Source organism: Asterias amurensis, chromosome 3 (genome assembly GCF_032118995.1).
Source record: "Asterias amurensis chromosome 3, ASM3211899v1".
NCBI classification, from domain to species: domain Eukaryota; kingdom Metazoa; phylum Echinodermata; class Asteroidea; order Forcipulatida; family Asteriidae; genus Asterias; species Asterias amurensis.
The window spans coordinates 4126630-4147213 of NC_092650.1; the positions used below are offsets into that span (position 1 = coordinate 4126630).

At 42.3% G+C, this 20584-nt stretch overlaps 1 protein-coding gene across 3 annotated transcripts in view; it reads right to left on the reverse strand.

The window, feature by feature from the left end:
- The window catches only part of LOC139934471 (uncharacterized), a 75060-nt gene that overhangs the window by 47927 nt on the left and 6549 nt on the right, over positions 1-20584 (reverse strand). For 2 of the 3 annotated variants that reach the window (XM_071928718.1, XM_071928717.1), the window contains exons 2-21: positions 17440-17562; positions 16362-16721; positions 15811-15888; positions 14662-15612; positions 14036-14230; positions 13509-13761; positions 12614-12792; positions 12034-12231; positions 11338-11472; positions 10796-10972; positions 9227-9433; positions 7967-8170; positions 7076-7285; positions 6010-6186; positions 4872-5063; positions 4171-4365; positions 2990-3181; positions 1646-1831; positions 1032-1205; positions 254-436 (exon numbers count right to left, since the gene is read on the reverse strand). In XM_071928718.1, the coding sequence (XP_071784819.1) occupies positions 254-436; positions 1032-1205; positions 1646-1831; positions 2990-3181; positions 4171-4365; positions 4872-5063; positions 6010-6186; positions 7076-7285; positions 7967-8170; positions 9227-9433; positions 10796-10972; positions 11338-11472; positions 12034-12231; positions 12614-12792; positions 13509-13761; positions 14036-14230; positions 14662-15612; positions 15811-15888; positions 16362-16721; positions 17440-17562 (4569 nt within the window). The remainder of the gene's footprint in view (positions 1-253; positions 437-1031; positions 1206-1645; positions 1832-2989; positions 3182-4170; positions 4366-4871; positions 5064-6009; positions 6187-7075; positions 7286-7966; positions 8171-9226; positions 9434-10795; positions 10973-11337; positions 11473-12033; positions 12232-12613; positions 12793-13508; positions 13762-14035; positions 14231-14661; positions 15613-15810; positions 15889-16361; positions 16722-17439; positions 17563-20584) is intronic. The other variant, XM_071928719.1, reaches the window with a different exon arrangement.

Below are 20584 nucleotides of genomic sequence, written 5' to 3' on the forward strand. Positions count from 1 at the left end.
CCTGATGAGATTTTGGTAGCCTGAAAAACACATTTCCTTTTGAGTCGCAGCACTACCAACAGGTCGCGAAAAGTGTTTCATTTTATTAAATAACATCAGCACAGTTCATTATTGCTTGTGATGTTGGTTTGTGCATTATATTTCCAATAGCTCGCCTGGCTATCAAAACTGGAAAAATTAGTAGCCCGGCTGTAAACCTGGTAGTCCCGAGCTAGCGGACTAGTGGCAATTTTCGACCGCTGGGGAAACTTACCATCGCAGGAACTGCAGCACTCGCCGTCCCTTAGTACAGGGTTGGTACAGCTGACGGGCGCACATTGGACTTCGGTGCACACTGTGCGGCCGCTGTCACACTGACAGAGCTTGCATGGGTTTGCTGGCGTCCAAGTTTGTCCTTCGACGTAGGTCTTTCCTTCGGATTCACATGGGGTTTCACCTGAAATGGAAGATCAAAATGTTAAGTGTAGGTCATTAACTGAATTCAATTCAATTCAGTTTTAGTTTATTAAATAAAAACAAAAAAAACCAAAATAAATAGTCAAAGACTAAAAGAAATCAGTTTAAAATTTGAAGGGGCTGGACACATTTGATCATTGTCAAAGACCAGTCTTCTCACTTGGTGTATCCCAATATATGCATAAAAAATACCTGTGAAAATTTGAACTCAATTGGACACCGAAGTTGCGAGAAAATAGTTGAAGAAAAAACACCCTTGTCACACAAGTTGTGTGCTTTCAGATGCTTGATTTCGTGAGATGGTGGTATCTTTCCTCGCCTTCCATCTCTAGGACCCCGATTCGAATCATGCCGGAAGCGCTACATCTGGACTAGGTAAGCCCCTGCCTGACTGCATGTGTTTTCCCTTTGAATAATTCACTGGGTTTTTCCCTCCCACTGAAACTGAAACTTCCTTCCTTGTCTTCTCTCCGTTGGGTAATTGGCTAGTACAGTCATTAAATTCGCTTTTCTGAGAGCCCTTGGCTTCACAACCAGAATAAATGAAAAGGAAATGAAAACGAAAAAGAGCTCACCAGCACACTGTGGACAGCAGGCTCCCTCGACATCCTGTGCAGTACAGTTCAACACTGGACAGGTCTGGGTCGTACAAGTGGAGGCTCCACCCAGGCAGGTACATGTTGTACATTCATCCTCCTGCCACTCCTGACCATGGGAATAAATGCCCTTCTTTGTGACACAAGGCTCAGCTGTAAAAAAAACAAAAAAACAAAAACATTCTAAGACCGTGTTGGTGGGAACTACAGACAGGCCTGATATAAACGGTGACAACGATGGGCGATTGCATCCCTGGCCCCTGGTCATTGCCTTGGTGCCCTTGAAATGCTCCAGCAGAAAATTTCCTCAATAGGTGCCTTTTACCAAGAAGAAAATCCTTGGTGCCCTTGCCCTTTCAAAAACGAAGCAAACAGGCCTGTACAGGGGTGCGGTTTGGCGGTTGTAACCATTCACTGTTTCGGTTGAATTGGCTATTGGTTAATCACTGGGCAATGACCCAAACGGTTATTGATTAAGACTGCCAAAATGCACCCTAGAGCTACGCTGTTTTGCTGGTGGACAAATGGTGGAGGCCATACAGCCCTTGCATTTTCCTTCCATGTGGTCTCATCCTCAAACTATGGTTACTAACCTGGGCACTCCTTGCAGCATTTCCCGTCCCTGAGGATGGCATTGCTACAAGTCAATGGCTTGCAGGATACCTCAGTACAGCTGATCACGCCTTCACTGCAGAAACAATTGGTGCATGGACCCTTCTGGAACTGTTGGCCTTCCTGGTACATATTACCCTTGAACTCGCAGGGTATTCCTACGGGTTCTGTACATACACACAGAAAGAAATAGTAACAGTTAAAAGAATTTTACAGAATTGGTTTTTGCGAACGAAACAGTTGCTGGCAGCGTAAGCACTTTATGTAATCCACCATATAAATAAACTGACAAACCTGTAAATATTTTGAGATCGATCGGTCATCTGGGTCACGTGAGAATAGTGAAAAACCGATTACAAATTTTGCATTGCATCGATGCCAAAATAAAAACGAATAAAACGCTCACTGAGCGATAAACTCCAAATGCGAAGTTGGTTTACTTATTTCTCATCAAATATGACATATTTTAGACAGAAATATTTCAAGGCATGTTTTCAACTATCATCATCATTAGACCGCGTACATGTAAGTTTTTTGTAAATCTGTGATCATCTTCACGATTTTTGTTTCTTACCAATTCTGTATCGTTCCTTTAATAGTTTGTGGAGTTTTTGATCCATTATCAAAGTTACCAAATAGATTAGAACCAAATAGATAAGGAGCAACTCTATGTACCAAATAAATTTTGGTTTCAGACAGGCGAACTCAACATAATATTTGCATTGGTTTGGCTCATGACAAGATCAACGTCTGAAACCAAGGCATTCCAGAGTCGTTATGAACGACTTCAACAGTCGATCTTTCGACCTCTTGCGAGTGCAGTCACTCCGAACTGTTTCAGGCGTCAAACTTTTAATGTACTTCATTCAGAATTTGGTTCGGCGGGACTCTAGAGCACCTGTTTGAAACGGTCGTAAGTTACTTAAAGGGAAGGTACACGTTTGGTAATTACTCAAAACAAATATTAACTCAAAAGCTGACTTGGTAATGACCATTGGAGAGCTGTTGATAGTACAAAACATTGTGGGAAATCACCCCCTCTGAAGTAACATAGTTTTTAAGAAAGAGGTATTTTCTCACTTAAATTATAAAAGACTTCTAGCTAGAAGTCTTTTATTCCTATCTGAAAGCACACAAATTCGTCCAACAAGGGCGCTTTTTCTCCAATCATTTTCTCGCAACTTCGATGACCAATTTACCTCAAATTTTTACAGGCTTGTTATTTTATGCTTATGTAGAGATACAGCAAGTGAGAAGACTGGTCTTTGACAATTACCGAATGTGTACCTTCCCTTTAACAATGAAGTCCACAAGTGACACTTTACCTTGAGCACATGTTGGACAGCAAGCTCCGTCGGCGGTGACTTGGTCCTCACATTCCAAGAGGTCACATGACTGGAGAACACAGGTCAGCAACCCAGCGGTACACTGGCAGGTCTCGCACGGGTTGTTAACCGACTTCCACGAGTCGCCATCTTGATGAACTTCTCCGAATTGATCGGTACAGGGCTCGTCGGCTATTCGTTCAAAAAGAAAACAGTTCAAAGCTTATAAGTGGTCATTAGTTAAAATTTTAAGACTGTCGGTGTTTTACCTTTACACGAATGGAAGGCACTTCATGGTTTCACCAGGTCCTGTGGAAAAAATCGACAGACATACAACTTGCATGGGATTTGAACCCACCATCCCAAAGGCATATAATTATAATAATTTGGGAGGCTAATCATCCCAACTCGCAGCTAAGAGCTGAATTGCAGTGGAGGCGGCTACAACGTGTTCGAGAAGCAGGCATGCAAGGGCGCCTTTGGCAGCCAGCCACATCAACCTAGTATGACCACAGAGTACAGCCAGTGATCGAAAACGTTTGATTTTGGCACAGCAGTGAACCGACACACAAGTCAACTCACATATGGCCCTGGCCGGGTATCGAACCAGGGTCACCTTGGTGAGAGGCGAGCGCTTTATGCACAAGCCAACCATGCCCCCAACCATGCATATGAATCAAACCTGCGACACTACAGGCGTACTACCTGCATGGAATTTGAACCCACCACCCCTCAGGCATAATACTTGCATGGGATTCGAAACTGCAACCCTCACCACCTCTAGAGCAGATGTCTTACCGCTAGACCACTGAGCATGCCCAGTAGCTAGAGGGCAGATTGAATCCTTAGCAGCATACCACAACAATTGAATAGATGTAATAATTAACTTTTATTGGCCCACCAAAATTGCATGGTTTAAGCTCTATGAAAACAATTTATTTGTACTAAAATATTCCTCCCTCCCCCCTGACTCAAGCCCATTACTTTCTGCGCAAAGCAAATTTTTATGTCACATGGCTGTTTTCGCAGGGAATGTTCATCAGATGGTTAAGCACATCTCAATTGTTGCAAATTATTTGTTATAAATTTGTGAGGCCAAAATTTGTATCGCAGTCGCATTCGCATGAAGTACGAACCGGGCTTAACTCGAAAACAAAAACCTTTTTTTATAAAATACGTACTTGGGCATGTTTCACAGCATTCCCCTTCAACAGCAGGGACTGGTTCAGCGCAGAGTGGTTCAGCGCATTCCTTGGATTCGCAGAGGACTTTACCGTTGGCGCAGCTGCACACCTCGCAGTCGTTAGGTCGCCACTGGGCCTTGTCTGGGTACGTCACGCCAGGCGTTGGTGTGCACTCCAATTGTTGCTCCAGATCTAAGTATCCAAAGAGAGGGAATCAGAGATTTTAAATTTCCAAATTCAATCATATCATTAATTCTTATATTAAAAAACAACAACTGGCACTACAAAGCTGTATTATGTGACATTACAAGGTAAAAATATTGTTGAAACTTTTGTTTCAGTTGCAGGCCCTAGGATGTGGAATTCCATTCCACACTCCATCAAACATTCTAACTCTGTTCTAAACCTTTTGCCAAGTTCAAAGGGTCACTGAAAGCGTTATTTCTTAACAAGCAACTCTCGCCAGCTCGTTCTCGTCATAGAGAGACCGGCTTTTGCTGGACTTTCTTTGCCTCAATGCTGCAGGCTTTGCCTTGCCGTGGTTTCCCTCTTGGTTTTTGATTTCATTCTCGATGTTTTATCTTGTCATTCTCTGAGCGCTTTGCAACCTTAGGAAAAGGCGCTACATAAAAGGCGTTATTATTATTATAATATAATGAAAGTCTGATTTTTGATTTCTTGATAGTGAACATCCTTACCTGTGGAGCAAACTTCACAGCATTTTCCCTCTGGGGTGTGAGCTTGTTGACAGGTCGGATCTACCGCCGGGCAGATGGTTAAAGAACAGGACAGAGAGCCGTCTGTGCAAAGACACGTCGAGCAGGGATCCGGCTTGTAGCTTTCACCATTCTGGATTCTTTTGTTGCTGGTAGGGTCGACGCAGAACAGATCTGCAATGCAAACGATTGAAGAAGTAGATGCAGTAGAGCTACAAATGTGGTATTTTTGTTTATAAACAGGGAGTTGGGACCGTACAGAAATTTAACATTCTGAGAATGGGGCAGAAAAATCCCCATGAGACGAAGGTTGCCGATTTAACAGTTGGAGGTTTTACACACTCCCTGCATTATCACAAAAACAAAGCAGCAGCACTAATCAAAACCTCTGGTTAACTATTTTCAACACATGAACAAAACACACATTTCAACACATTGCAGTGTTACTGGATCAGTTTAAATTATTAGATTTAAAGAACAGTTTTGTTTTTGTTTGTCGAAATTGGGCACAGGAAAATATATTGAGAAGAATTACATATCAAAAACACAAAAATAAAAATTCTCCAAAGCAAAGCGGATTACTTTAGTTGATTTTCTAATGCGACACATGTGCTTTAAAGACACTGGAGCCCTTTGATAATTGTCACAGACCAGTCTTCTCACTTGGTGTATCTCAACATGTACATAAAATAACAACCCTGTGAAAATTTGAACTCAATTGGTCGTCAAAGTTGCAAGAAGGGTAATGGAAGAAAAGACAAAAAAGTTGTCACACGAAGTTGTGTGCTTTAAGATGCTTGATTTCGGGACCTCAAAATCTAATTCTGAGGTCTTGAAATCAAATTCAAATTTTTTCTTGAAAACTATGTTTCTTGAAAACTACGTTACTTCATCAGAGGGAGCCGTTTCTCACAATGTGTTATGTTTTGAGTAATCAAGTAAGTTTTTTTTATGCTAACAATTATTTTGAGCAATTACCAAAAGTATCTAGTGCCTTTAAAGACCTTTTTTTTTTTAGTTGGACATGTTCGGCACAGGGAAATATATTGAGAAAAAGAAAATGATTCAACATTTATTTTTCTTCAAAAGCCAAGCGGCTTTATTAAAGTTGATTTCCTACCTAGGCAAACTGGACAGCACTGGTCAGGCGGTGTGACCAGCTCTACCAGGCAAGTCACTCCGCGCGGGCAAGGTTGGTTTGTGCACAGCACTGTACCCTTATCACATTTACAATTGATGCAGAGGTCTTTGGAGAACCTCTCTCCCTGGACGTAGGTCTCGCCCTCAAAGTCGCAGCCTGTAATGACAATAAATAATAACAATAATAATACCAAACCAAGACCTGGGGCCAATTTCATAGAGCTGCTTAAGCAAAAAAATTGCTTAAGCACGAAATTAGCTTGCTTATTTTACACATGTTTTGGCCAAAATTTCATGGCATATACATTGCTTGTGTCTGGTACTTAGCTGTTGTTTACTTAGCATAACAATTGAGTGGAGTCTTGGCCGGTATACTGATTTTACTAAGCATGGATTTTTTTGCTTAAGCGTAATTTTGTGCTTAAGCAGCTCTATGAAATTGGGCCCTGGCCAAGGGCTTCATAAGATTTGGCAGGTGAAAGTAAAAGTAGTTCCAATGGTAGTTTGATCTGAAAGCACTAGGGGGACATCTAGACGAAATAGGGACAAGTGTGAGGATAGATCTGTTGCAGAAGGCTGTGCTTTTGAGAACAGCGAGGATCCAGAGAAAGACCCTCAGGATCTAAAGCTACGGGACATAGCCCGACTTGAGGAGTTACCGGCACAAAGGAAAATGTGATCTTTCTTTTGCATGCTGTGATAAAATGAAATAATATTTATAACAATAAATTCTTTTTTATGAAGCGCTTCCATCATTATAACCCCTAATCGATTGGTCTTAATTCATTCCTTAAACCATCTATTACTCAGCCCCCTGGGAGAAGTAAACAGCCTGTGCAACAAATATGGGCTACTAGGCAAGATTAATAACAATAACCATCTCTGCCCTCACAGGTACCCATTCACCCCGATGGGTGGAGAGAAGCAATTATAGTTAAGTGCGTTGCTCAGGGGCACAAATGACACGACCAGGACTCGAGCCCACTCTCTGCTGAACAGAAACACTACAGCTCGAGTTCGGTGCTCTTATCCGCTCAGCCACGAACCTGTAACGTTCAGCGGGCCAGTTTCTTCCTCGCAGGTCAAACAGCAGGTGTCTGGATTTTCTACGTAGACGTCGCATGTCAGTGGTTCGCACACCTCTGGTACGCAGTCAACCACACCAGCAGCGCAGGTACATTCGAGGCAAGAGTTGGGCTTCCACGTTTGTCCCTCCAAGTACTGCTCTCCCTTGTAGTCGCAGAAATCGGGTGCCTCTGGAATTTGTAAAACACAATTATTAAAGTTATCATAAGCTATGAATACAACAATTTTGTGATCATACTTATACATATTATGATCATAATGCACATGGGGTGACCTCTCATTCATAAAACGGTTGTGGATGGGTTGTGGTTTTTGTAATATGATCACATTGTGGTCTGCAGTTCGGCGGCGAGGCGGCGCACAAGGCTCCAACACAGGGGAGGTAATTGATACATTGTGTTACTTCTGACGTGTCTGTGGGATACCGACTGGGGGCTAAAGTCTTTGATGTTATTTTTTTCAATTGGGGAACCTTGGGGTTGGTTCTGGGACTTTTTTTTTTTTTTAAACAGCCCGTTGTGGTTGCAAGACGTCTCAACTAGGGAAGACATCGTGATACTTCATGAAAACCACAATATGCCGATAATTCAATTAACAAAAAATCAAGACGATATGGTAATCGTTTCAGAAATGGTATCGCGATTTTCGTTTATATTGAGATATCGCCCAAGCTTACTTGTTTTTTAAACAGCCACAATTTTGTTCTTCATGCCTTTGGTTTTAAAAGCCCTACTCTGCAGCGATCCGGGGTAATCTTTACTGTTTTACATTCATGTTTTTATGAATTTGGTCTTATTTTTTTTAACAAATAAAAAATGAAACTGAGAAATCACACTCTTGATTCCTGGTACCTTTGCAATATGGACAGCACGAAGTTGGATCGCCGTATTCAATTTCCCCAACACACATGGGTATGTCGCACGCTATAACTTGACATGAGATATCGGAATTGGAGCACAGGCACGATGTACAACTATCCACGTCCCATAGGTCGCCGTGAGGGTAGAGTTTCCCATTTTGGAAGCAAGGTTTGCCGATCGCCTTCCCTTCATCCTCTGTTGAAAAAAAAATCAGGGAAAAATAAAAAACCAAACCATTTAGAGGCCAATATAATCACACTGTGGAATAAAGCTGGGATAACTGAAATCAGACACAGCCACATAAGGACACAAAGGTCACAATCTGGATTCAAACCCAGACTCTGCTGATCAAAAACATCAGAGCTTGAGTCCGGAACACCCGTGCAAACCCCTAAAAATGTTTATAAGTGTACTGGTTTTTTTTTATGTGCCTTACACAACAAACGGGATCTACGGCTTTACATCCCATCCGAAGGACAAACCAATCATGGTTAAGTTTTTTTTGTTTTTTTGTTTTTTGATGCTAGTCGCCTGACACACAAGGCCTGAAGGCCACTTCAAGGTGTGGGCTACAATTATTTTTTTCCAGAGGCCATTGCCCCCTACTCCTAGGGCTGAAACAGGGTTACCCCTTTTACAGTCCATACGAATGTAGGCTTGGGTATCATCAATTCGAAGCCTGGCCGGTAGAGCAGAAAGCACTACCTCCCCAATTTTATGTAGCAAGTGTCACGACCTGGATCTGAACCCACACCCTGCTGATCAAACACCAGTGCTTGAATCCGGTGCTCTTAACCGCTCGGCCATGACACTGCCGATCTTGCTCAAGGACACAAATGTCATGACCGGGATTGGAACCCACACTCTACGGAACAGAATCATCCCACCTCTGACACCATGTAAAGAAGGTAGCAACTTCTTGTATAGGAGGCTAGTTTAGCTTTATTCAAGATGATACACAAATAGTGACTTACATGTGTGCCGCCATGTCATAAGGTGATGCATGATGAGAAATACATGTAAACATTACATTTGAGTAAGTCTGCTAACGACATACTGCTACAGTCCAGCCGTTGATTTAACAAAACTCTTCTTAACTTAGGATTAATCTTAAGACATAGTACGAGTCCCAGCCCTGCACTGCAGCATATAAACCTTAAGATTAATCCTAAGTTAGGAGTTACTCGAGATAAGATTAATCTTAGCGTTTTGTGAAATCGATGGCAGTGCTCTTATCCGGGGAGATCTTACCTGGGCAGACCACACAGCACTCTCCTTCCCTGATTGTGGGCTCCACACCTCCCTCGCACTCCTCCACTGGGATGCATTCCGTCTTGGCACAGCTGGTGAATCCATTGCTACATGAGCAATCGATGCAGTCGTTCAGCTTCCATGTCTGGCCATGGTAGTAAGAGTTCTCACCCTGGACGCACGGCAGTGGCTCTACGGCTGGGTCGTCTGGTAATAAGAAGATAATAGTAATAAAAATAATAGTGGCTTCTTATAGACGATGTGACCTATAACATCACATGTTTACAAAAGACAATAGAGCCTGGACTTCCTACAGGCACGACTTGTACACAGCCTAATGGAAGAAAACATAAAATCTTATACATGTATTTTATGGTGATTGCACTGTCTAATTCTTATCAACTTTTGATATGATTAAAGGGGGCACATCTAAAAACTTGTCCAACTTTTACTTTCATAATTCTTGGATTTATGTGGAATTTATCACACAAAATGTAAACTTTCCCATATGACCTGTGCAGTTAGTGTGCCTGCCAGAATACTCAAAGAATGTACAAGGTCACACTTATAGTAACCAAAGGTCACATGGTCTATATAGAACGCATTATCCATCACTCAGTGACGCTAAAGGCACTTTAACATACAGTATTTACCAGCAAGGTGTATGTTGGACAGCGTTCTCTTAGTGTGATAAGTGAACTGAAAAGTGAAGCTTTTATGCACATTTCACAATACACAAGACCAATGGCTTTATTTTCCATCCGAAGGACGCAGCAATAATGGTTTAGGTTTTCTTGCTTTAAAGACATATATGTGTCACACCCGGGACTCAAACCAACACTCTGCTGATCAGAAATACCAGAGTGTGATCGAGTCCAGTGCTCTTAACCGCTCGGCAACGACACGCAAATTAAGATCAACAACTTAGGGATGAGAAGAAAAACCTTATGTCACAGAAGAGAACCAATGCAAAATACAACTCAAATAATGACCTTAGCTGGGATTCGAATCAGGGCAAGAGGCAAGCGGTTTATGAACTAGAGGAAAGATTTCTATATCCTACCACCACTTTGTAACTTATTTAAAGGAGTACCGTCATAGATTCTAATTTATTATGAAAAAGTGGTGGCAGGATACAGATATTCTTCCCAAACTAGTTATCCTCGCCACCCAAACAATCCCCACAAAATAGCAGACATTGTAAAAACCTCATTTAGATCAAAACAAGTGAAAAAGTGGTGACAGAATACAGACAGTTTTCCAAAACTAGTTATCCATCCAACCATATTAATCCCATAAAATAGCAGATATTGCCCCCCCCCCCCATATCCTGTTGACAGGATACAAAATAAAAATTTCAAAACTAGTTATCCATGCCAGCCATTATATTCCCATAAAAAAACAGATAATATAATAATAACAACAATAATAAATAACATTTGTATAGCGCTTTCCACATGCGTAGATAAATGAGTCGGTAGAGCGCCGGCACGCTAACCGAGAGGGAGTTGGTTCAAATTCAACGCCCCCCCCTAAAAAAACAAAAGTTACAGAGAAATTTAACCCTACCCTTGCATCTTGGGCAGCAGTCAGTCTCTCCTTGCACAGTCTCGACGCATTCGAGGGGTTCACAGACGTCAGCAGCGCATTCGATCTCCTGCTCGGTGCAAGTACACTTGAGGCAGTTGGTCTGGTACCACGTCTCGCCATCCTTGTAGCCGCCACAGTCCTTGTTTTCTGGGGGCACTGGGGAGGAAATAGGAAAGTTTTATTTCAATGATTCCAAGACGATCTCTTAATAAAAATCTTTAAGCCAGGTTGATGACCAGATGAACCTGATGAAGGACCGCGCATTTTGCAAAGTTCTCAAGCGTTTTTTTTTATGAACCTTGCCACAAATATTAATTTCATCCCCTTCCACATGATAAAACAAAACATCAATTCACTATATTCATTAGTTTTTTTAATATCTCAATTCGATGGGGGGAAAACAAAAAATAAATAAAAATAATAACAATAAACTGAATTATTTAAAAAAATAAATGTATAAATAAAAAAATAAAAAAATAAAAAAATAAAAGTAAAAGATCCAATTTGAAATTATTTCTCACCTGGACAGGTACAGCCGAAGAACTCACACGTGATGCTACCCATTTCACAGTGGCAGTCAACGCAGTCGCTGGCAGGCCAGGTAGAACCACTGGCCCTACTCACACCATCATAAATACATGCTCCCATTTCCGCAACTGAAAAATGAGCCAAGAAAAGTAAAATACATCGCGTTAAATTAGGCATGTTAATGCTTTAGGGATGGCTTCATAAGGAACATTCACTACAATAATAACAATAAACATAATAGTAGTGGATTATTATAAAGTGCTCATATCCGTCACTCAGTGACGCTCAAGGCGCTTTAACATACAGTATTTTCCTGCAAGGTAGGTGGGACTACGTTTGAAGTACGAGACCTACTCATTTTGAATAGCACAATGTAATGGTTTACAAGGTGCTGTTGCACAATGTGCAGCCAATCAAACCAGGAACACCGGGTCAAACCCAAACTCTTTTTGATAGGTGCACTGGGTTCTTTTAGGTGCATTACACAACACACGGACCTGCGGCTTTATGTCCCATCTGAACAACGAAGCAATCATGGTTAAGCATCTAACTCGAGGGCACAAACTACACGACCGTGACTCAAACCAACACTGCTGATCAGAAACACCAAAGCTCAAGTCTGATGTTCTTAACCACTAGGCAACAACACGCCATTCTGTTATGAAAGGAGAACTATGTGTACTACCTACCTAAGCAAGTCCCGCAGCATTCACCCTCGACCGGTATGGTCTCCACACAGTCTAAGGCCGGGCACTCCTCCGTAATACAGTCGGAGAGGCCAGTGTGGCAAGTGCAGCTGGTGCAGGAGTCTGGGCTCCACTCCTCCCCATCTTGGTACTCATTCCCCTTGTCATCAGAACACGTTAGTTTCTTTGGAGGGGCTGGACCTGTGTATCGTTAAACAAAACCAATCAAAATTATTCATATTATAAACTGAGGAAAGCCTTACTGCATGCTCGCCAAAGTATTTATTTTTATCCTAGTGATTAGCCTGTGTGTTTTTTTTCTCCCCAGAATATGGCAAGTATACAGTGCTTAAAACACATTGGTATGGTGCCATCATCAACAAAATTACGTCAATGTTAATTTCTATAAGAGGAAACTCACGATCGTCCTCTGCTTAAAAAATAAACACATGTTCCAAACATGGAGGAAACCAACCTGTGTATACTTGCATTAATATCGTGTTGCAAAGAACGATGATTGTTGAAGGTTTCTTTTCGATAGTGAATTTATGGGGCATGGACACAAACAAAAATCTGCTCTTACATGGGATTGGTTTGCAGCTGATAAGAACGGCTGTAGTAGGCTCTGGGGTCATGTCGAAATCTTTAACGGGTCTGTCTCCTTTGGAGAACTCCACACATACTTCTTTGACGTCCTCGCAATTCCTGTCAGTCAGATCTAAGTTGTACTTCAGCTTTTTGAAGTTGAGGGCACTTCCATCACTGGCAAAGTGTAACAATTACATACAATTTTCGTGACCAAAAGAACTGCACAAAGTTGTGTAAATTTTTAGGTCAATACTTTCTTTTAAACTTACAAAACTTCTCTATTATTGAGAGTAAGAGTTACCCATAATAATACAAAGTTCTTATAACGCGCAAATATCCTACACACTAGATCAAGGCGCCGAGAATTAACAATAAACAAATTAATGAGCTCTGAGCAGTCCCAGTTTTCAACAGTTTTTTTGAATGGCATGATTGAGTCAAACTTGCCGATTTCTAGAGGGAGTTTGTTCCATAACCAAAGGCACCCTGTGACCAACCACTTTCTTACAGATGTTGGGAGTAAGTGTTTATCTCCCATGAGTTGTTGGTTCCCATTTTGATTGAGATTTGTGTCTTTAGTGATGGTGTCTGTGTAGCTCATTTTCCTCCTGCCGCGATTTGGATGTCCACCAGGAGAATTCCAGAAGATCAGGTACGATATGGGTTGATCAGCTGTGCGTACACAGTGACCAGCAAACTGTAGACGTCTCTGCATTACGGTCTCGGAAATCATCGTTTTTTAACTAATAATTGTTTTATTCATACGTCCCAATGGAAACCAAATTTCTGTATATTTCTGATGCGGTCATCAATAAAAAAAATTAATTCTAAATCTATTTCCAAAAATATAGTTTTTCTGAGCGGCTTTCTCTTTCCTCTCAAAGACTTACGTGATCTTCTTGTTGGCTTTCCTCTTCTCCAGAAGCTGATCCACCACGTTGATGCGACCTCCGCCGCTCTCGGCCTTTATCTTGGTGTAGGCGGTCATCTTCCACAGGTTCTTGCCATAGAGGGCCTTGGAACTGCGTCCCACATCGTAGTCAATGTCCACATTCAGAGTCATCTCATTGTTAATCCGGCTCACAATGGCACCGGAGCCAGCTGCCCACTCGTAGTTGGTGGCGGTCGGGATGAATCTCTCGGCTATTGCGGTCAAGCAAGGAGAAAATAAAGAAACAGGGTCTCACAAGGGATGTTTTTTTGTGTTTTCTAACTCCGCTTATTACGCTTTTATAAGCTATATGCAAAACACACAGCTAAATAATGAAAATCCGAAAGTGGCGCTGTTGCGTCAAATGCTGATTGTCACAAGCACTGCTTGAAGTTTGCTTGCAGGTATTAAATTTGTTATCACACTCCCTTTCGTGGAATATAACTTATAATATCATTGCAGAACTGTCAAGAATGAGATACTTACGGGGGCACACCCGACAGCATTCACTCGCGGCCTGGATCCCAACGCGGCACCTTACCACTGGGCAGGTATCAAATGTGCAGCGGGCAGTCCCATTACTGCAAGAGCAGTGGGAGCACTTGCTCAGGTCCCATTCGTAGCCGTGGTCGTACAATTCCTCATCGATCTGGCAACCCCACATGTCGTTGTTGACTCCGCCTGGAAAAAAATGTCAAACACAGTGGGTCCAGGGGTGGATTTCACATGGAGTTAGGACTAGCCTTATCTTGAGTTAAGACCAGTTACAGTATAAACGTCGAGTAGAATTCTTAGATTTGGGCTAATGGGAAGGTCAAGTAATGTACAGTGTTCACGATGTATGAAGAGCTATAGCTTGCAAATTTAGACACACACACGAAACATATTGTCAATCTTTATAACGTAATAAGTTAAAAACCAAAAACAAAACCAGCTTATAAAACTACTCCCACCAATTTAAGAAATAAGCTTGGCTGTAAACAATGTTTGGGGAAAAAATAAAAGTTGAAGAATCAGTAGAAGTGTGGGTGTGTTTTACACAATGTAAGTAAAATTAATATTTATAGGCATAATTTAATGCCACAATTTCCATTTGAAGCTGTTAAACCTACCAGGGACAGCATTTGCGCCACCACCACCTCCCACTGCGCCTCCAGCACCACCCCCCGACAGGCCATCACCTCTGGTTCCACCTCCAGTACCACCTCCCGCTGAGCCTCCACCTCCCGTTGAGCCTCCACCTCCCGTTGAGCCTCCACCTCCAAATGAGCCTCCAGCACCACCCCCCGACAGGCCATCACCTCTTGTTCCACCTCCAGTACCACCTCCCGTTGAGCCTCCACCTCCAAATGAGCCTCCAGCACCACCCCCCGACAGGCCATCACCTCTTGTTCCACCTCCAGTACCACCTCCCGTTGAGCCTCCACCTCCAAATGAGCCTCCAGTACCACCTCCAAATGAGCCTCCAGTACCACCTCCCGTTGAGCCTCCAGTACCACCTCCCGTTGAACCTCCAGTACCACCTCCTGTTGAGCCTCCACCTCCAAATGAGCCTCCAGTACCACCTCCCGTTGAGCCTCCACCTCCAAACGAGCCTCCAGTACCACTTCCCGTTGAGCCACCACCTCCAAATGAGCCTCCAGTACCACCTCCAAATGAGCCTCCAGTACCACCTCCTGATGAGCCTCCAGTACCACCTCCGAATGAGCCTCCACCTCCAAATGATTCTCTAGTACCACCACCTGTTGAGCCTCCAGTACCACCTCCTGTTGAGCCTCCACCTCCAGATGAGCCTCCAGTACCACCACCTGTTGAGCCCCCAGTACCACCTCCGAATGAGCCTCCAGTACCACCTCCAAATGAGCCTCCAGTACCACCTCCAAATGAGCCTCCACCTCCAAATGAGCCTCCAGTACCACCTCCTGTTGAGCCTCCAGTACCACCTTCTGTTGAGCCTCCAGTACCACCTCCTGTTGAGCCTCCAGTACCACCTCCGAATGAGCCTCCAGTACCACCTCCGAATGAGCCTCCAGTATTGCCTCCAAATGAGCCACCAGAGCTTCCTGTAGCAAAATCAAGTTTCTTAATATTGTCAGCAACAAAAATTGGTAGCTCTCTGTCAGGCAGCATAATTCAAAAACCTCCCTTTGGATAATCAGCTTTAAGCAGACCTAATTTTAAGTAGACCCTCAACATTCAAAATTTTCTTTTCTCTCTTAACAATGTGGGACAGATTTCCTGCCAGTGTGAAGACTACTTACTTTGGCAGCTGTAGGTGTATTCGCCGTCAATACATGTCTCATCTGCAGCGCATGGATTGCCGATACATTCATCCCCATCTGCAATTTAAAAAAGGAGGGGGGGGGGTAAATCAAACTGGAAAACTGTAAAAAGTGATTTTGAAGAAAAAAAATCAACAATTTCCCTTAAAAATTACTTTTAACCTACAGGCTAGACTTTTTTATTGAGACCTCTTTGGGCATTTTGGTAAGATCCACTTGCAATCGCTGTGATCACTAAAGGATAAGGGAAACAGTTTACAGATTCTAAATCTGGTCACTGTGGTCTTTAAAGGGTTAAGGGAACAGTTTACAGATTCTAAATCCGGCCACTGTGATCTCTTTAAGAGTCTATAAGGGGAACAGTTTACAGATTCTAAATCTGGTCACTGTGGTCTCTTAAGGGTTAGGGGAACAGCTTACAGTTCTAAATCTGGCTACTGTGATCTCAAAAGAATAAGGGGAACAGTAAACAGATTATCAATCCGGTCACTGTGGTCTCTAAAGGGTTATGTGGTCTCTTAACAACTTACCGACTCTAAATCCTACTCTGAATCCACTCATTCCTCGGTTCATATCGGCGTAAAAGTTCATCCATGCTCGGTCGCCTTGTATTACGACAGGACCTGGCATTGGGTTGTAACGTGGCTGATCAAATACACGAAGAGCTTTAGTAGGGTCGGCAGAACTTCCCGAGCCGATGGCCAACTCATCCTTGCCTCTCTCAAACTCAAGGTTCTCGAAAGTCAACTCGATCTTCTTGGCGTCTGCCGTCCCGATGAAGTAGGAGCAATCCTGATTATCCGGGTAGGTTTGCGGAAAATTTGGTGACCTCAAGTAACCTGATTTCTTGCCAAAGACATAGCGATTGCTTGGCTTGTTACAGGGAGTTGCTGAAGTAAAAACAGATGACAAGTTGAGTGATATTATTGTACTAAATTTGGTTCAAACTTCTAAGAATTGCTTATTTTACATTATTGGTAGGCCCTTGGTAGGCAATTATAGAACCCACGAAAAAGTGCAGCCCATGACTTCCAATCTATTGTTTACAAAAAGGGGTGTAGACAGGGTGCAGCCCAGATATATTGGGCCCGTATACATTGTATAAAAGCCAATAACAGATGATACAACCAACCTTACATTCATACTGAACCCTACGAACTTTACAGGTCCGTTGGCCATCAAAACCAAATTCTTGTTTCTCATGAAATGTTAACTTAACTTTATCCAAATACTAATTTCTCTAATATAATCACCTGGTGGCAAAATCAAAATACCTTGTGTTATCAACTTTTATTAGATTTAAGCCTTGTTCTAACTTGCCAATGAATTTTGACGTCACAATTGTATAGACAGGTCATAAAACCTTTATTAAACAAAAAGTGACCTCTACATTTCATGTTGCAACTATTTGAAGCCCAACTAGTCAGGCAATATTACTTGTCGTCCATCCAGGATGCATAGGGTGCATTTTCGCAGCTGGAACTAATAATAACTGTTTCTGGTCATCAGTCAATGATTATTAACCAATGATAAATTTAACTGAAACAGTTACTTGGATTACAGACAACTGACAAAACAAATCCCTAATAATAAAGTGTCAATACTCACGCGTGGCTGTTTCACAGTTGGCCCCCTGGTAGTCCGTTGGGCACTCACAGTAAGGGGTAATCCCATCTGGCTTAAGGGTACACGTTGCACCATTCTGACATGGATTGAAGAAGGTACATCGACCTGAAAATGAAACCAGGATGATTATACACAGTGTTTAAAAAGCGCGAATATCCGCACAGGTATGTGATTGAGCTCCTTTCACAAAGCACCATACCAAGGTTTACAATTAGTTGCGATAACGTTACCCTCCTCCCGACGGCGAAGGGTTTCGTTAGGCACAATATGCTGCCAATCAAACCAGGAACACCAGGGCACACCCCTTCTCTTTTTCGAATAGTGCAATCGTTTCTTTTTCATGTGTTACTTAGTACGCGGAACCAACGGCTTTAATAATTAAGTCCAATCTTCTGGTAAGTCGCGAAATGTGCACAGGCGGATGAAGTTTGCGCCCTACATTTATTTTGTCAAGCTCAACATGAACTCCACAGAAAAAAATAAATACATAAGAGTGGCGCATAAGTTCCTGGGCCCAATTTCATGGTTCTGCTTACCGTAAGCACAGAATCTGCGCTTACTAAAGCAGGGAATTCTGTTCTTACTTTACGGCAAGCGTTTTTCACGGGAGAGCGGCAAATTTGAGCTTCTGCGTGTGCGTACTTCATGTTACTAGGCATTCTACGCTTACAATACACAAGGCTAGCGCAGAAATTCGGCGCTTGCACCTAAGCGGGGAATTGTGATCGTAAGCGCAGAATTCGGTGGTGAGCAGGTCTGCAGAACCATGAAATTGGGCCAAGGTCACTGGTGGACATCGCCATTTTTGACTTTAGTTTTGGTCTAAATTAAGAAACACCAAGATTTTAATGGGTTTAATTAAGAAAGAACCCATATGTAAATTCTCAAGGATTCTATGAGAAAAAGTGGTGATGATGATGATGTGGAATGTGAAGTTGCAGGCATGACTTTTGATTCATTAATATGGTTCACACTAGTGAAAAACAAAAGCCGGTAAAAAAAATAAATAATTATTGTTCACAGCACTATATTTGCGCGGCATATCTGTTGCGCGGCATATCTGTTGCACGGGCTAATACCTGCGTGCACAATAAATCGGTCTATCAATCAATAAATCAATCAATAAAACATTTATTTCCACATTCACATCACATGGAGGCATCATCTTAACTAAGGTAAAAGCCGAGGCTTGTGGCGAATGTGCCTGTTACAAGATTACAGAACAAAACAGGAAAACAGAACTAAATAGACGAATAAATACATACATACCACTACGGTAGATAACTACACAAAGGTTTAACCATGGTTAAACAATGTAAATTATATAACTATCCAAGTTTGCAAGCTCAGCAGAGGCTAATTTAGTTTGCGCGAGTTCACAATAAACATCTGACATGTAAAACACTGTAATGTCAACAATTTACATTCTTCTTTGGGCCTCTGGTATCTGAATTACCTGAATTTTCCACGAGCGTGCAAGTACTGGGGTCGATTTCACAAAGAGTTAGGACTAGTCCTAACTTATGACTAGTCCTGGGAGATATACAATTTGCATGGATAGTCCTAAGTTAGGACGAGTAACTGGTCCTAACTTGAGATAAGACTAGTCCTAACTCTTTGTGAAATCCACCCCTGTTATAACAGCATGTTCATTAAGACGTAGACCTACGACGTAAACAGGACACTTGAGTTGAAAGAGCGCAGACAACACAGGAACAACACCTTTTTGCACTTTTGTAAATTCCGCCGTGCGTACGACTTGAAAACAAGTCAGCCACGCAAAATGCACTTAATGAAAGAGGGCGCCCTTTTCCGATAAAGCACAAGTCGTCTGCTTCATTCAGACACGACTTACTGCTGTAGGTCTACTATATACACCGCCACACACCGACGCGAAACCGCCACACACCGACGCGAAAAAGAGTTATTGATAATAATGTATTTTGGAATCATCATTGGTTAAATGCATGGTTTATCAAAACCAGTTGGTGATTTATATTATCCACACATTATTGCGCTGGTGGGAAAAGTAATCAGCCAAAAATGAGCTGCCGTGAAAGCCCGCTGACATCACATTTCTTTTCGAAGTGGAAAACATTTTAAACCACCAGAAGCACCCCCCCCCCAAAAAAAAAAAAAAAATCATAATAATAATATTAAAGCTAGTTTTTGTGAGAGTATTCATTGCAAGACGTCAGCGGGCTTTTCAAAGACTCGAATCCTAAAAAAACACCATGCCTTTTGAACGTTACTGAAGGGAAATAATTTTTATCGAAGTAAACTTTGACTGGCTGGGCGTATGACGCAGCGCAGCATGCAGCATAAAGTTATGTTTTCTCGTCTGAAGCCCCGAGCAATACTGTCAAAACAACCGCGGGGTCATGAGCTAGCCTGGGGAGCCGAGTCTGGAGCCGAAGCCGTGGTTTCGAAAGGGCCATACTACACAAACACAACAATCACATTAAAGTCACCTGGAAATATAATTTTTTTATTTTCAAACATAAGAGTATATGCTTACGAACAATAAAACAATTTTTTTAGTATTGTTTGTCACGATATATGTATTTAAAAAATATATAAAGTTGTTTGGGGGGCTGACTCCGCCTACCCCTTTTGTCACGTCAATCGAGGCAGACTTTGCCTGCAATGCGTATAGTAAAAACGTGCAAAGTTCATGTACGTCCAAGTCGTGAGTTGGTACATTTCAAAAAGTGTTTTTCTGCATTCAGCAGCAATACACCTGGTCGGCATTGCCGGAAAAAAACACGACTTGGTCCGTACATGTACTTTGCAATTGTGTTTACTCTAAACATTACAGGCAAAGTCTGCCTCGATTGACGTCACGAACAGCGCCCTCTCGGGTCGGGGTCTACTCTTAAGTTTGTATTAAACATAAGAACTGATTTTTTAAAACCTTAGTTATAACTGTTTATTCACATTCCGCTCATCAAAACATATTTTGATACCACTTCCAGGTGACTTTAAGGTTTGCCAAGATTTCATTTCACATGGATTAAAACCATCATGTGACCGGTAGCCTGCTTATATTGTTGAATAGCAAAAAGATGTTGAGCTGTTCACACGCCCCCGCTACCGTGTATAGCCCCCTCCATTTCGAGAGTCAAGT